Source organism: Sphaeramia orbicularis, chromosome 22 (assembly GCF_902148855.1).
Source record: "Sphaeramia orbicularis chromosome 22, fSphaOr1.1, whole genome shotgun sequence".
Classification (NCBI taxonomy): Eukaryota; Metazoa; Chordata; class Actinopteri; order Kurtiformes; family Apogonidae; genus Sphaeramia; species Sphaeramia orbicularis.
In genome coordinates, this window is record NC_043978.1 from 33,013,315 (window position 1) to 33,029,080 (window position 15,766).

At 39.2% G+C, this 15,766-nt stretch overlaps 1 protein-coding gene across 4 annotated transcripts in view; it reads right to left on the bottom strand.

The window, feature by feature from the left end:
• Nucleotides 1-7,543: 7,543 nt before the first annotated feature.
• Nucleotides 7,544-15,766, bottom strand: part of kif26ab (kinesin family member 26Ab) — an 81,719-nt gene continuing 73,496 nt past the window's right edge. For all 4 annotated transcript variants that reach the window (XM_030126258.1, XM_030126259.1, XM_030126260.1 and 1 more), the window contains 5 exons: nt 11,849-15,149; nt 11,033-11,226; nt 10,099-10,122; nt 9,694-9,844; nt 7,544-9,605 (listed from right to left, as the gene is read on the bottom strand). In XM_030126258.1, the coding sequence (XP_029982118.1) occupies nt 9,424-9,605; nt 9,694-9,844; nt 10,099-10,122; nt 11,033-11,226; nt 11,849-15,149 (3,852 nt within the window). In that variant the 3' untranslated portion in view covers nt 7,544-9,423. The remainder of the gene's footprint in view (nt 9,606-9,693; nt 9,845-10,098; nt 10,123-11,032; nt 11,227-11,848; nt 15,150-15,766) is intronic.

Consider the following 15,766-nt stretch of genomic DNA (forward strand, 5'->3'; position numbering starts at 1 on the left):
AAATATAAGAGGCGCTGCCGATTATGAAGAAAAGTCTTCAGACTAATTAAAAGGCGTTTTTCATCATTCCTGCCCATCTGCTAGCTGAGGAGAACCTGATGGAATGGCTTGCTATTCCGTTTCACTGTGCAATTAACAGCAATGAGTAAGTGAGAAGTTTTTCTGGAATTAAGTTATTTGGGAATCATAAAACTTTTTACGGTCAGTGATCTCCTGAGTGCAATTTACAGAAGTTTACAACCACAGAAGCCTTAAAAACAACACAAGACCTGCAGAGGAGAACACAAATTCATTAACCTGACTATAGTGTACTGCAACCTAACCAACATCTGATGTAATCACGGACCTTTTCCCTTGCTCTTTTTCTGCTCAATTGAGTAGAACCTTTAAAAAAATACATGAATATTCATTGTGCATTACCTGCCCACATTAGTATTCCAAATGCATTTTAAGACAGTGTGTCTAAACAAAGCCTTTATGTAAATCAGTGGTTATCTTCATGCAATCTGGACCAGGGGACTATAAGACCACAGACAAACAAGGTCAGTGCATTTCACAGAGAAGGCAGATCTCATTATTCTTTGACAAGGTCAGTGCACATGTGGTGACCAAATATGATAAACCCATGTCCACAGCAAGGATAACCAGCAATCTGAATCACATTATTGTTAAAACAAAAGCGACATAACCAGAAAATTGCATGATATAAAAAAAAAATAAAAAATAAATGGAATATCCCCCTTCTCCTGTGACTTATTTGTTGCTTCAGACACATAATAAAATATGATGTATTTTATGTGTTCTGTCATGCAGTGAGATGCAGGCTGTGTGTGTGTGTGCGTGCTTGTATGTGTGTACAGTATCATCTAGGTTCTTATTACCGTGCCAGCATGCAGGTCAAGACACAACAAACTACTTGAACTGCACATCTTGCTCTTATCCAAAGCAGACAGACTGGGAATTCACTGATGCATTGATGCAGTACTTATACAAGAAAACAGTACCATATTAGTTTTACATCAGCTAAATCATTATACCTTATAATGGCACATTTTTCTATCTTTTTAATCTGGTCTTGCACCATCTGCTTACTAAATTATGCAGAGTACACGCGATCAATGATAGGTCATTTCAAGTTGTCACTAAAAAGCTAATTAATACATTCACATTATGGATCGCTTTAGTTTGATTTAGTGCTTGTGGCATTATCTCAGCTTAGTGGCATATTGTTGGACTTGTATGCCCACCCCTCCAAGATTTACAGTTCATATGGGTGGGAATCCTTTCACACCATACCTGCTAAGGTTCCTGTAGTGGTGCAGAACTCCTAACACATGCAATCTATTTTAAGGATGGAGATGTCGATAGTTACAGCTCCCCCGAAGCACAACCATGCAGTCTGAGAAACTATGTGTGTGTGTGTGTGTGTGTGTGTGCCTCACATCCCACTTTGCCTCTGATAATTTAAGGACTTTTCTGCACGCCAGCTTGTTTTAATTACTGAAAATAAGTGGCAGCATTTGGTCAGGTTTATGGGTCGTCTTCAAAGAGCAAGCTTGGCTTAGACAGACCAATCTGTGGGACTGGAGAGCTGTAAATCCAAAACTGAGCAACAACCACTAACAATGCCCAGGGCAGATGCAGGCAGCCAAACAGAGGTTCGTTTGAAGGCTGGATAGAGGTGGTTCATAAAGCATTTCTGCTTGTATATATAAAAACTTGTAGCCTAATCATCATGTAGTCAGACTCAACTACATGTGGTCACCTCTTAGTTCAAGGTTAAAAATATAATGTCGACTTTGTTTAAGGGATGCAGACAGTGTTTGAAGATTTAAAGTGTGTCATATGCGATTAACATGACAGAAGACGAACAAGAACCCTATAAGAAAAGACAACAGACAACCTTTTTGCACTGAATAGACACTGGAATCATGTAGAGGCTAATAGGAACAAAGATAAAACATGATGAAAGGAAAACAGAATAAATGGAATGAGAAAGGAAGCAGAGTCTTAAGGATAAAAACTATCAGAGAAATCCAAGGGAAAAGTTCCAACAAAGGGTCAGTGCTGGGTTGCAGAGAACTCCTGACTTTTCAGTGAACTCATTTCTATTCTCATACAATATCCAGCTCCCTGCTAATGATCAGGCCTGAGGCAAAGTGAGTGGGATACATAGGGCTGACTGAGCTCAGCACAGACTCAGCAGCTATCAGACGTCTGCAGAAGCCCTGGCCAACGGCTTCCAGTCACACGACTTACAGAATGTAGTGAGGTGCTGCCTGAGCAGACTGGCTCTGAGGGATTTCTCAAAAGGCGTCAACTGACCAAGGCTTTAAAATGACTTAATGGTAATAAAGGCCATTCCCTATCTTTACATTTGTTTATGTGAGCTGATAAAGGAGTAGTCTGGATCACAGGATGTACAGTTTAGTCAGTTAGATACAAACTGAAAAAGGCAAGTTTTCACAAAGTCACATCTTTATAGCCTATATGGCGGGTTGTTTTTTTTTTTTTTTTTTTTTACAGGGATTTAATCATTTGAATACCACAGCTTGCTTCCCCACATACAGATGTTCATGTTTTGCCAAAATACTATCTTGCAAAGACACTGTCAATGCACGCTATGGTTAACACAACCCAATGCAAGTGCGATTCATCAGTGGTTCCCCAACTTTTTTATCTCAAGACTCCAAAAAATCTATTTTGTCTTCTTTGGATGGAATTTTACAATAACTACACAACACTGTTTTTACTCTTCCATCATAAAAAGCAGTGTTGAAAAGTTTGTTTGTTTGTTTTACATCCAATTACATCTTATGTTGTTTTTTGTCTTTCCCTTATTCACATAGTTCTCATCTTGTTGCACCTTCAGTGTCTTTTTCATCTTGCTGCAAGTTCTACATCTTGTTTCATCTTTTTTTTATTTTTTTTTTAATCATTTTGGTTCTGTTGCATCTTTTGTGTCATTTTTGTTGTTACATCCCTTACATAACACTCACAAACACTCTCTTGTTTTACTGTTTTTGTTTTACTCTGACAATTGGAAATCCAATAAAAACAGCGCCACTATCTTTTTTAGGTTCTGACAGTATGCCAAACAAGCACACAGCTTTTTCCCTATGGTGCCAGAGCTATCTCGAGTGCAAATAACAAAGTGTGTAGGTAGGTCTGGCTATATGAGACTATTAAAGGCCTTTTGAGTCAAATGTATAGTGACACCTATGGCTTATGATTTACACCTTATGTAAACACCATGTGTCAGTATAATAAGCATACAAAAACCTTGTCTTTTTACTCTTCACTATTTCCAACACCCACTGAGCTTCACAGCAAAAATCAACCAAAGAACCTGATCTGAAACAAACTGTCCAGCTGGTCTCACCAGTCAGCCAAGTTGACCTCTAATGATTTTGATCAAAACAGAATTAACAGGAAGGAGGCTAGATGTTATTACACAGCATGATACAGTTTCTAGCTGAACGCATGCTCATGTCTGCAGTATATAATAACTCAACAGGACTTCTTGGATCACACAGAGCCCAGGGCCCCCTGATACATGGTGCAATTAATCACTCTGAACCCCAACCCTCTCATAAAAATTAAAATGATCATTTTAATAATGACTTATTGTACATCTGATACTACTGATTCAAATAACAGGGGCCACTGTATTTTCTCTTACTAGGTACACAAACTTACCCACATAGCCTATACCAGCAGATGATGGGACAGATAGGTTAAAAAAAAAAAAAAAACAGACTTTATAGGAGATTATGGGATAATGTGTGGCTTCCAAAAACTTGTTAAGAAACACAAAAAGTCAACCTTTAATTCAACAATACTCGTCTATACTTTTCTGCAACTTATTACATCCCAGCTACAACAAAATGTATACAGACACATTGGCTTCCGCTTAATTATTAGACCTGCACAGGAACTGCAGAGTATTAATCAGTGTTGTGCAAGTTACTTCCAAACTGTATTACATTACAGATTACTTGTTACTGTTATTTAAAAATAATTCCTTACATTACAATATTACTGTCTCAGAATTGTAATGTGTTACATGACTCCTGGTTTTAAGGCTATTTTTACATCAAATAAAATATTTTTCCTCCAAAAGTATTTCACGAATCTTGTATTTTTTGTATTATTACTTCATAAACTATTAGCACATACAGCATGAACTACTTTTATTGTGTACTTCTGGAGTAATCATACTTCAAAATCCCTTCCAGGCTGCAAGTGTTTTCATCTGAAATAGTGTTAAAGACTAAATTCACTGACAAATAAAATTAATAAAATAAAATCAATTTACTCCAAAAGTAGCCCAGAAGGGATTTTGAAGCATGACTATTCCAAAAGTACAAAGTAAAAGTAATTAATAGTGATTGTGTTAATAGTATATGAAGTACTATTTGCAAATATACTAGATTCATGAGGTACTTATTGGATAAATTTAATTTATTCATCATTGAATTTAGTCTTAAAGCCTATTTCAGATGAAAACACATGTAGCCTGGAAGGGATTTTGGAGTATGATTATTCCAAAAGTGAAAAGTAAAAGTAGTTCATAGTGATTGTGCTAATAGTATATGAAGTACTTGGGGATGTAACAATTATCGGTATAACGATAAACCGCGGTAAAATTGCCAACAGTTAGTATTACTGTTTAAATTCTAATTATAATGATAACCGTGTTTGATTACCACAGTTTTCAGGAGAAAACGTCTATGTAAAGATATGCTTTTATGTCAGATATTTGAGTATAGTTTTGATTTATTACAAGTTTAATTTTCTATACCAAATATTTGGAACCAATAGTCACTTTTAAAGTCTTTGAAAAGGTTTGTTAAGCATCTTTGTGTTATTTATGCAATAAATTATATACATTTTAAAAATCGGATTTTATATATTTTTGTGATTTTTGTCCTTTTATGTTGATATAGTAGGTTAATGTAAAAAAAAAAAAAAAAAAAAATAGGCAGTTGATATAAATGAAGTTGTGCTGAAAAAAAAGATACCAAACATGGGTATAGTAAACATTTGTTTATATAGTACATAAAGGCAAAATCAAAAGGACTGAAAACGGCCAAAAAAAGGCTCAGACCCCTAAGGGTTAATATTTGAATGTTTCTGCCAGCAGAAAGTGCATTGTGCCTATTATTTTACTTGTTTTGTTTTTTTTGTTTTTTTTTTTTAAATACAACTTGGTTAAATTATTTCAGTGTGGGTATAAGTACTTTTTGAACATTTTGAGCACAATTTCAACAATACGGCGATAATAATAATCGTGATAATTGTGGTCACAATAACCGTGATATGAAATTTTCATATCGTTACATCCCCAGAAGTACTATTTACAAATATACTAGATTCATAAGGTACTTACTGGATAAATGTATTTTATTCATCATTGAATTTAGTCTTAAAGCCTATTTCAGACAAAAACACATGTAGCCTGGAAGGGATTTTGGAGTATGATTATTCCAAAAGTTCACAGTAAAAGTAGTTAATAGTGTTTTTGCTGATAGTATATGAAGTAATAATACCAAAAATACCATATTCGTGGACACTTACGGAGGAAAAAGATTTTACGTCATGTTAAAAATAACCTCAAACCACTTTAGCCAACTAACTTAACCGTAATTATCAGATAAATAGCGCACATGAAAAACACTAGAGGCTGGTTTGACCACAGTATAAATTTGTGCCCCTAAGTACAATGTTCGAATGCCAGCAGGGACGCTTACATTTTTTTCTACATATTACATGTTCAAACAGGGGGCACCGAGGACGTAGATAGAGCCGCAATTGATAAAGAATTCTAATTAGTCAGGGAAACGTTAGCTTACCTTGTCATTGCTGATCACAGGGATCATGCTAATGCTAACTAGCTTCTGTAAAGCAGGGTTAGGGTTAGTAATGAGCATACGTCCACGTGACCAATGGACTGTCACCCATTGGCTGAAAACCAACAGGAAATAGAACTCTCCTGGTACATTTTTTATTCCTTTTTGATAAGGTCACAGTCTTTCTGGGGGTTTTGGAGGGGTTTTTTTTTTTGGGGGGGGGGGGGGGGGGTTTCATTTGAGCAGTCAAATTATGGGTGAAAAGTGTGTTGTAACCTAAGCGCTATTCAACATGTACCAAGTAAAATATTACTGAAAATTAATTAGTAATGCTTTACACTACTGTGTTACAGCAAAAAGTAATGTTACTGTAATGCATTACTTTTGTAACATGTTACTCCCAACACTGGTATTAATGTATGTAAAACAGCAGAAGCAACTGTAAGATTACTCAAATTAAAATATATATTGAACATGTATCAAGTAAAATATTACTGGAAAATTAATTAGTAATGCTTTACACTACTGTTACAGCAAAAAGTAATCTGTCACTGTAATGCATTACTTTTGTAACGGGTTACTCCCAACACTGGTATTAATATATGTAAAACGGTAGAAGCAACCATAAGATTACTCAAAATATATATTGAATATGCATAGAGTAAAATCTTACTGGAAATTGACTAGTAATGCCTTACACCACTGCGTTGCAGCAAAAAGTAGTCTGTTACTGTAATGCATTACTTTTGTAACACATTACTCCCAACACTTGTATTAATGTATGTAAAACGCCAGAAGCAACCGCAAGATTACTCAAATTAAAATATATATTGAAGATGTATCGAGTAAAATATTACTGAAAACTAATTAGTAATGCTTTACACTACAGTGTTACAGCAAAAAGTAATGTTACTGTAATGCATTACTTTTGTAACATGTTACTCCCAACACTGGTATTAATGTATGTAAAACAGCAGAAGCAACTGTAAGATTACTCAAATTAAAATATATATTGAACATGCATTGAGTAAAGTCTTACTGAAAATTGATTAGTAATGCCTTACACCACTGCGTTACAGTAAAAAGTAGTCTGTTGCTGTAATGCATTACTTTTGTAATGCACTACTCCCAACACTGGTATTAATGTGTGTAGAACGGCAGAAGCAACACTATTATGAGGTTACCTAACTTAGAATACATATAAATAAAAACAACTAACCTTGATCTGACCTCATACAATAACAAATGGAGAAAGAGAAACATTTTTATGGTCAGTCACTCCACTGAAATATTTAAATATTAATCTAATCTTAGCTGAACTCTGCACAAGCATTTGTGTCATTACTGGGATAATACAAAAAAATTTAATGACTACAACCCAAAACAATAGGATTGTGGTGCATTCAGGTGCACAGGGGGAATAAATTGCTCACAGAAACACCCACACACTCCTGAATAACAGGCTAATCAGTGAATGTCTGGGTTGGTGTAGGCTATCACTTAAATAAGCATTTTACGGACGTACAAAATGTGCCTGCGTGTGCAGTCCTGATGCTAAAACCAAAGATATTTAGACTTGTCATTTGTCAGAAAATCATTAAAACATAGGATACCACTTATTTGTCTTCGCAAAACATATAATCTCAGGTGTGAGGTCCATGATGTGGGGAGGAATCAAAATAAACTCAGAATTATCAGTAAGAAGAACCATTTTATTCACATGTACTGTAAAGAAAACACAAGCTGCCATATCATACATTTGTACACAGGGTTTGAAAATCCCTTTTAAAAAACAAAGGTATTCGAAAATATGGGTTTTGATATGAAAAATGACCTTACATATAATAATTTCTTGGAAAAAGGTCTTGGTTTGGTAATAGTTAATAGTTAATTTATGAGCCTAACCCCACATTAGTGAAAGCTGAAGTTATTGTAAAAAATCAGAATGGTAAAAATGGAGTAAAAATCATTGTTAAAAATGATTAAAAAATCTCATGCAGCATCTTCAGAGGGCCTGAGAAAGTACATTTTTGTAAAATAAAGGGAAAAAACAACATATTTGTCATAGAAACAGAAAGAAAACACATCAAAATTCAACAAAGCCAGTTTGTTTTGTTTTTAACAATCATTTTCACGTTCATCTGTGTCAGCCATTTGATTCATAATAAGCACATTCTTGCAGCTTCAGAGTCAATATCATGATTGATTTTGTTAAACAGTGTCACGATTATTTACTCTCAGTCGCTGCATTGCTTCATAGGAAAGTTTTTGTATTAGACACTGGATTCATTTTGTTAAATTTGCCTACTTGGAAAAAAAGGGGGGGACTGAGGACAAAAAGAGGCCAGACTGTTTTGCCGCCCTTAAGTGAATATTGAGGTTTTTACAGGAGTTGCAGTAACTGTATTGGAATGCATAGAGCTGAGGCTTATTAGTGCTTGAACATGTATAAAAGGACAAAAGACTTGAGCCATCTCATCTGTGCCTCTTTGTGTTACAGTGTACAGATAGCACTCGGTCCACGCCCCTTTCGAGAGAAGCCGGGCTCGATGATGAGCACAGCCACCAACTATTCATCATGTTATCATCATATAGGCTAGTGTAGGGAAGGTTACAGTATGTCTCTTCGCTGGCTGAGGCACCAGAGACAATGGCTGAATCAGGAATAATCAATCACAATCTGTCACAGTGGCCCTCTGATTGATATGTTTTGGCTTAACATCTCATTTTCCGTGAGATAAACATGGGTTAAAAAAGCTCGAATAGGCTCTCCATCCGTCTAGAAACATACAGTAACTGCTGCTCTACCTTAGTGCATCCACTGAGACTCATTTTAATCAAGGCAACTGGAAGGTAAAACATTCACTCAACCCTGCAAGCTTTCACAGGCCAGCCAGCAGGGCATGAGTGACAACAGCAAATGCAGTCCTTGATGAGATAACACAGTCCAGTTTGAAAGTCTAGAAAACTACAGAACCAGAGAGTTAACATAAGGCGCAAGAGGCTGAATGAACATGGATAAAATGCTGACTGAGGTTTGAAACAAGTGAAAAGGCAAGGTCTGGGAGCGCAATAACATTAGCTTATTGCTTTTTCTTTTTTCCTCTTTATTTTTTTCCCTTAAAGGATATTTGTACACACCACATAATCATATAAATACACTATACAATGCGATATAAAATATTTTATTTTAAAAGCAATATGTTCAGGGTTTTGCTTAGGTATGCCTAAGATACCTGCACCTTATGAAAAATAATGACTCAAAACAAGACAATAAAAAAGGCACTCCAGGTGTTGTTCATTGACTCTAAAGTAAGTATTGGCCATTGCCTGGCCATAAAAGCAACAGCAATTGTGCTCACGTTTTATTTCTCTGCCATTAACACACGTCGTGGACAACGAGGCACTGTAGCTCGGTGGTTAAGATTTCCTCTTCCAGGCAAAGATCCCCCTCTCTTCTCCATCTTGTTTAGCATCTCTTTATTCCAGTAATATTTATAAGCTGGCTGCTACATTTCATCATCCTCTGTCTTCTCACTTCCTTATTCTCATCCTCGACTTGCTTTTGTCTTCAGACTTCGACTTCACGTAGTCCCTCCTGAGCGCCAGGCGTTGACATGCTGATGTCGAAGCAGGTCACCATCATGACACGAGACTTGCATATGTTGACACAAAACTCCAGCTCTTCTGTGACTTGTGCCAAGGCCTCCAGGTACTCTGAAGAGTCTTTATCCAAATTCTGGTCCACCTCAACTAGAGAAAAGGAAATGTTCACTTATGCTTAGTGAGATGTTTTATAACAGAATTATATCCTTTAAAGAACTCTTCTGCAGTTACTTACATTCTCCTATCCACTTGCTGGGATCCATCATCAGTCGAACCTTGGTATCTTCAAGCTCCTCCAACAATATCTCATGCTTTGCCCTCAGTTCTTTTACTTGCTGTTGTCTTCTTTCCAGCAATTTCAACTTACTGTTAAAATACATGAGGCCCTGAAAGTAAAAGCAGATTACGGAAAGTCAGTAGCTGAAAATAAATGGTAAAATGCCCTTATGGTTTTAAAAGTTTTACAAAGTTTCTCAGTTACAGGTAATTTTCACCTGTAAATTTAACTAGAACTAGGAAAAACAGGCTTTTTTGGGAATAGAATAGAATAGAATAGAATAGAATAGAATAGAATAGAATAGAATAGAAACTACTTCATTCTTGTTTTATACTTTAATCCAGCAAAAAAATCTTAGCTTACCTTATCAACATCCTGGAATGGTTGCTAAAGACAAGGATTTGAGAGGATAAAACTAGTTAAAATTCTAAATGAAAACAGAACACTGCATACATAAAACAGTATGAACAGTATATTAATATACACATAAGTTATTGATTTATATGTTCCACTAGAAGGGGGAAGTCATGCAGCTATCTGTTACTTGCCATTCAGTCAGCAATGGGTGGTAGAGAAAAAAAAAAGTAAAGATCATTTTTTTCTTAATTGAAAGTAAATCAAACCACCATCTAGCTGATTTAATATCTTCTTTTAACAAATCCCTGTCTGGCTGCAGTGAACTTGTGGGAGCAGTTAATGATCCACAGAAGAGGAGTCAGCTATAAAACCATTCAGGGCTACCAGTGATGAGTTCTAGCAGTGGGCTGATTTGGGATAGTGCTCGACGGCCTTGCATTTATCACACATTGCCTGACCAACCTTCCCATGCCATCTTCTTTTTCTTTTTTACTCCCTCAGCATCACCACCACTATCGTCAGCAGTAAGTAGAGTCATCAGTCATATTCAAACCAATTAACCCTCGTCAATAATTGCCTTCTGAACTCTTGACATTCCTGAAGAGCCCTGACAAAATACCAAGCGGTGGGAATCTGGTCACAGACATTTTAATGCCTGGATTCGCCACTGAGCTAACTGAAGGTCACACATCTGAGACATATTATTCCTGTCACGGTCTTTAAAAAGAAACTGGGAAGATGTGAGCTAAGACATTCCCACAACGTTGGCCAGTGTGGCACATCTTGAGCATGTATCGGATCAATGTCATACATGCAAAATATTGCTGAGGCTGAGCCAAGTGGGATTTACAAGACCTCAACTGAGACATTACATGATCTAAAACAAGTTCAGCAAAATGAACCACCATGCAGAACAAGTCTCCAGTGACCCTTTCCTCACCTCTGTGGGTTCCTCCTGACGCCTTCTTTGGAGCCGTTCCACATCATCGATCTCATACACCTTGATCTCAAAGGGCTCCTTCAGCTGTCCAGACATTGGGGGCAAGTCTACCCACTGGCCTGCAGTGCCCACTTTCTTCCCCAGGGATGAGGTGTCTGGAAGGGGTGCCGGGATTAGCCGTCTTCTCTGGAAGCCTGTGAAAGAATGACAGACACGTGTTATGATTGTGACATACAATAGTAGTATTTGCTGTTATCTATGAGTCTGACTCGAAGATGTAAAGTAAATGCGAGGCTTTACACGGGCTGGCCGAGTTGCACAGATTGCATATTTATGAGGGTTTCATGAGTTACAATTCTGTATATCCACAGCCTGAATAAATTCAGAAGGTTGGTTTTATGCACATGAATTCAAATGGCTATATATACAAGGCTGCAAAAACATGAACCAGGTCACTACAGCTCATGTTCAATTCATCTTATTTGATAATCACATAGTTCAAAGTTATCTTGTTTGAAACATTCATTATCTTTTTCCTATACACAGTATGTATGAATAATGTATGCTGCTGATTCAGGAAGGGAGAAAATCCATTGAAATACCAATTTGTGAATGTAATAAGAATGGATTCATAAAGTTAGAGTACCCACAAGGTTAATTTCCTTGGAGAAAGAATTCATTCTGAGATGCAATCTATGTGTGTAGTTTCACTTGCGAGCTTTGTGAGCTAAATCTTGTAAACAATGCTATTACCAACTTGTGATATATTCATGATATTTGTGCATATACCTGCTTACACCCAGCTTAGTTTCTCACCATTTGTTCTCTTCTTGGGATACTTGGAGTTCCTTGTCCTGCCTGAAGATGACATGCCGCTCTCGCTCATGGAGTCATGAGCAGAAGAAGCACTGCCTGTGGCTTCACTGTCACGGATCATGCTTTCATATCCGCTGCTCCCACCGCTGTGGTAGAAAAGAGCTGTGCGGCCCATAGCTGGAGGCAGCTCCCCACTCAACACGCTGCTGTTGTCACTGCCGTGGCCACTGCTGTAGCGTTGAGGCCGCCTCGGTGCTGTAATTTTGCTGTATGGAGAGGGCAGCATGGCTATGGGGGATTTGTCATCACTCACATTCACCCCACTGTCATTCCCACTGTCTGAGTCTCCTGAACCTCTCATGTGTTGTTTGCCTGATACGTTGCCTGCTGCCAGTTCGCTCACCCGGCTATTTGCAGCCCTCATAGCCTGCTTTGTGCCCATAATAGTTCCTCTGCCAGGCTTACCGCTAACAGCAGCAGTGGTCCGAGGAGCTGATGTTCGTCCTGAAGGAGGGAGGTTGGCATTGGTATTTCTGGTCACAGGGGCGGCCAAAGACTTGGTGGAGGAGCTTAGGCCTTTAGAGTTGTTGGCGGACAGTGAGCGTGCCTTACTACTGTTAACTGTTCCTAATGCTCTGGGATTCACAGAAGCTTTTACCTGACCAGGCTTGCTAACACTTCCCCCACATGGAGATGATGGACAGGTAGCAATAGGTGAACTAGATGAATTAGGAATGCCAAATCTTTGAAACGACTTGCTGGACTTGCTACTGCTGCTCCCCAGACTCGCCCCACTATTCTCCCTACTCAGTGCAGCTCTAGAACCCGATAAGGACAGATTTTCACACCTGTCCAGGGACATTTGGCTGCCGTAATGCTGCCCAGCCTCTCCTCTATGCCCTCTGCTCTTCAGGCTGGAGGTAACTTTGGCAGTTATGAGGTCAGACTTGAGTCCAGAGGTTTTGACACTAGTAGAATCTACTCTGTGTCGTACCTCAAGCTCATCCTCTGATACAGCTGCTCTAACTCCAGAAGCTCTCCCTGCCTCCCCATATGCTGACTTTAAGGCACTTTGGGGGAGCAGGGTCTTAGTCTTATGATCAAGACTGGACTTTCTCACTGGAGGAGGAGGGGGTGAGGTGCAACCAGGTTTAGGGATGTTGCTCGCTTTCTGTGAGTTAGCCTTGTTGTTTTTTCCCAAAGAGGAGAATTTAAGGCTTGTGGTAGATGCAATAACATCTTGAGTTCCCTTGTACTCTGTAGATGAATGGATCACGGGTACGGTTCCCAGAGTTGTGGCACCTCGTCTCAGCTGAGGCATTTTGCTGGGTGGATCAGATTTCTTACAAGCTGATTTCTCACAGCCATCAACCACCCTTTGTGATGAGGTAGACCCCTGCACCTTGGGTGGGCGAGGTACACTGTTGCTGTTGTTGACAACTCTGCTTGACGGAATGCCGCTTGGGGGATATCTGAGGAACTTGCTGGTGTTGTTGGAGTCAGAAAATTGAGGTTCTGCGTGGTTGCCCATGCGCTGCCAAGGATCATCTTGCTTTGTCTCCTGCCTTAGTGGCTCTCTACTGCTGCTGCTGCTACTGCTACTACTATGAGAGATAGATGAGGTAGGTTTTATCTTCCGGGGAAGACTGGAGTGGACTATGGATGGGCCCTGTGGAAGTTGTGAGGAGCTAAGTGAGTGAGCTTTAGTTATTTTAGATGTGAATCTGAGAGAGCCTTTGGCTGATTCTGGAGATGGAGGGTACTTTGTCAATGATAGTTTGCTCGAGGCAACACTGTCACTGTCTTGATCAGAAAAACCAAATCCACTGTCATTTAAAGAGTTCTTGGCATCTCTAGGAGAGGACACACTGGGGAACATATCCAAGGAATCAAAGTAAAAGGTGCCCTCTGGTCCCATGTGTTTGAGTTGTGGAAGAAAGACCTCCGAAGAATGAGCCCCTTCACTTTCCAAGGTGCTAACACTAACCTCACTAAGCCAAGAGCTGATAGATGAACCCCTCCTATCTATACACTCCATTGATCCTTCTTGGAGGGGTGTGACCACTGCAATGTTGACCTCTGCTCCTCCCACAGCTGAAGTGTAGGCATCAAATTCATCATTAATGCTGCTGATGATGCTGACAGGTCGGGAGCCAGAGGCCAAGGCCTGAAGGGAGCAGTCACTGTTAAAGCTGATAATGCTGGATGGCCGACCCTTATCTACAATGCTGCCTATTGACAGCTCCTCCACCACAGTGAACACCAGCTCATCCTCGCCATTTAGCTCTACAGGCTGCTGCAAGGTGACGGTAGCTCTAAGGATATCCCGATCCAGACACCTCTCCCTTAATGTAGAACGCACCTGGCACACTTCAACTGGAGCTCGGACCAGAGGGGAAGTACAAAGATCCCTCTTTTTTGCAGTTTGGTGGCTCATTCCAACAGGTGGCATTCTGGTACTTGATCGTTCCTCATTATTTTCAGCATTTTCTTTATTAACGTCTCTTTGTTGAGGTGGTGGGGCAGGCTTTGGCAAGGGTTTCCTGTTGTAGTACACCTTCTCTCTCACCACAGGCTCAGAGTTAGCTGCAGCAGAGGTTGCCACTTTGTTTGAACTAATGTGACTTTCTGAATTCAAGGCCTTTTCACCATCTGCACTGGTTCTGCATACATTTTGAACACTCTCTGATACAGTCCTCTCTGCAGGTATACACTGTTTCTTGGTGTTGTCCAGTTTAGATTTAGCGTTGGGACTACAGGATGGTGGTGTGGCAACGGATTTTGGAGATTGTTTGGGTGAGATGCCCTCTTGGGTGCAAGAAATATTTGCAACAGTCTTTGGTGATACAGAGCCTTGGCTCTCCTTCGATTTGTCCATTTTGGGGCTAGCTTGGCTGCGCTTGCCTTCTCCTACAAAGGCAGTAGGTTCTTCACTACCATCTATGCACTCTAGCCTCTCCTGGAGCTCAGCAAACGTGTTGCATTTAAAGAACTGATCTCTGTCCAGAGGTCCGTCTTTTGCAGACTTCTTCTTGTTCAGGGAAGGGATGATTGGAACAAAGGCAGGCGGACCTTCATTGTCACTAAGCTCCCTGTCCGATATCGCCGCTCCCCCTGGGCCAACATAAATGACAGTATCACAAGACTGCTCACTACTGGAGGAGTAGTCTGGGTCACTGAGTAAAGAGGGCAGGTCTGGGTCCAGGGCAACTGTCCGTGGGTGGAAGGGTCTGAGGTGAGGTGGCCGGCGGATCCTCCCTTCCTCACAGGAGCTTTCCCCACCCGATGAACTGGAGGCATACTACAAAGAAGAGTAAAACAAAAATGATTCTTTGTGGTTTAAAAATGAGCTCGCTAAGCGAGGACAGTAATGTGATTCTGTCTTCTTAAATTATTAAGGAAACACATTTTGTGAAACTATATTAAACCCACGCAATTTATAGTAAATTAATTTTTAACAACTTCAGTAAAATAAATCACAGAGAAAATATTAATTTCTATGAAATTGCCAGTCAATATTTATCTAAAGGTTAAAAGTGCACGTCAATAGTACCACAGAAATTAATGTCTATAATGTAAATTGCTGGATGATGACTGCATAATAATAATGCCTGGAACAAAATAAATACATGCTGTCATTCCCTCTAATTATCTGGAGCATATATTTCTTTAATCCCAGGGAATGTATTCCACATCTCCTTGGGCAGTGGTATTGATTACATGATTATGTGTTGAGGAGCTGAGAAAAACTGGCTCTGAGTTACTGCACCACTAATCCTTGATTCGCAGAAGCATTTGCTTAATAGTTGGAGATTTACAGGAGGAAGAAAATTTTTGAAATTTTAAGTGGTGATTTATGTTGAATTTAATCACTGGGACACATGCAAATTAGGAATTTAATTGCTATAACTTCAACAC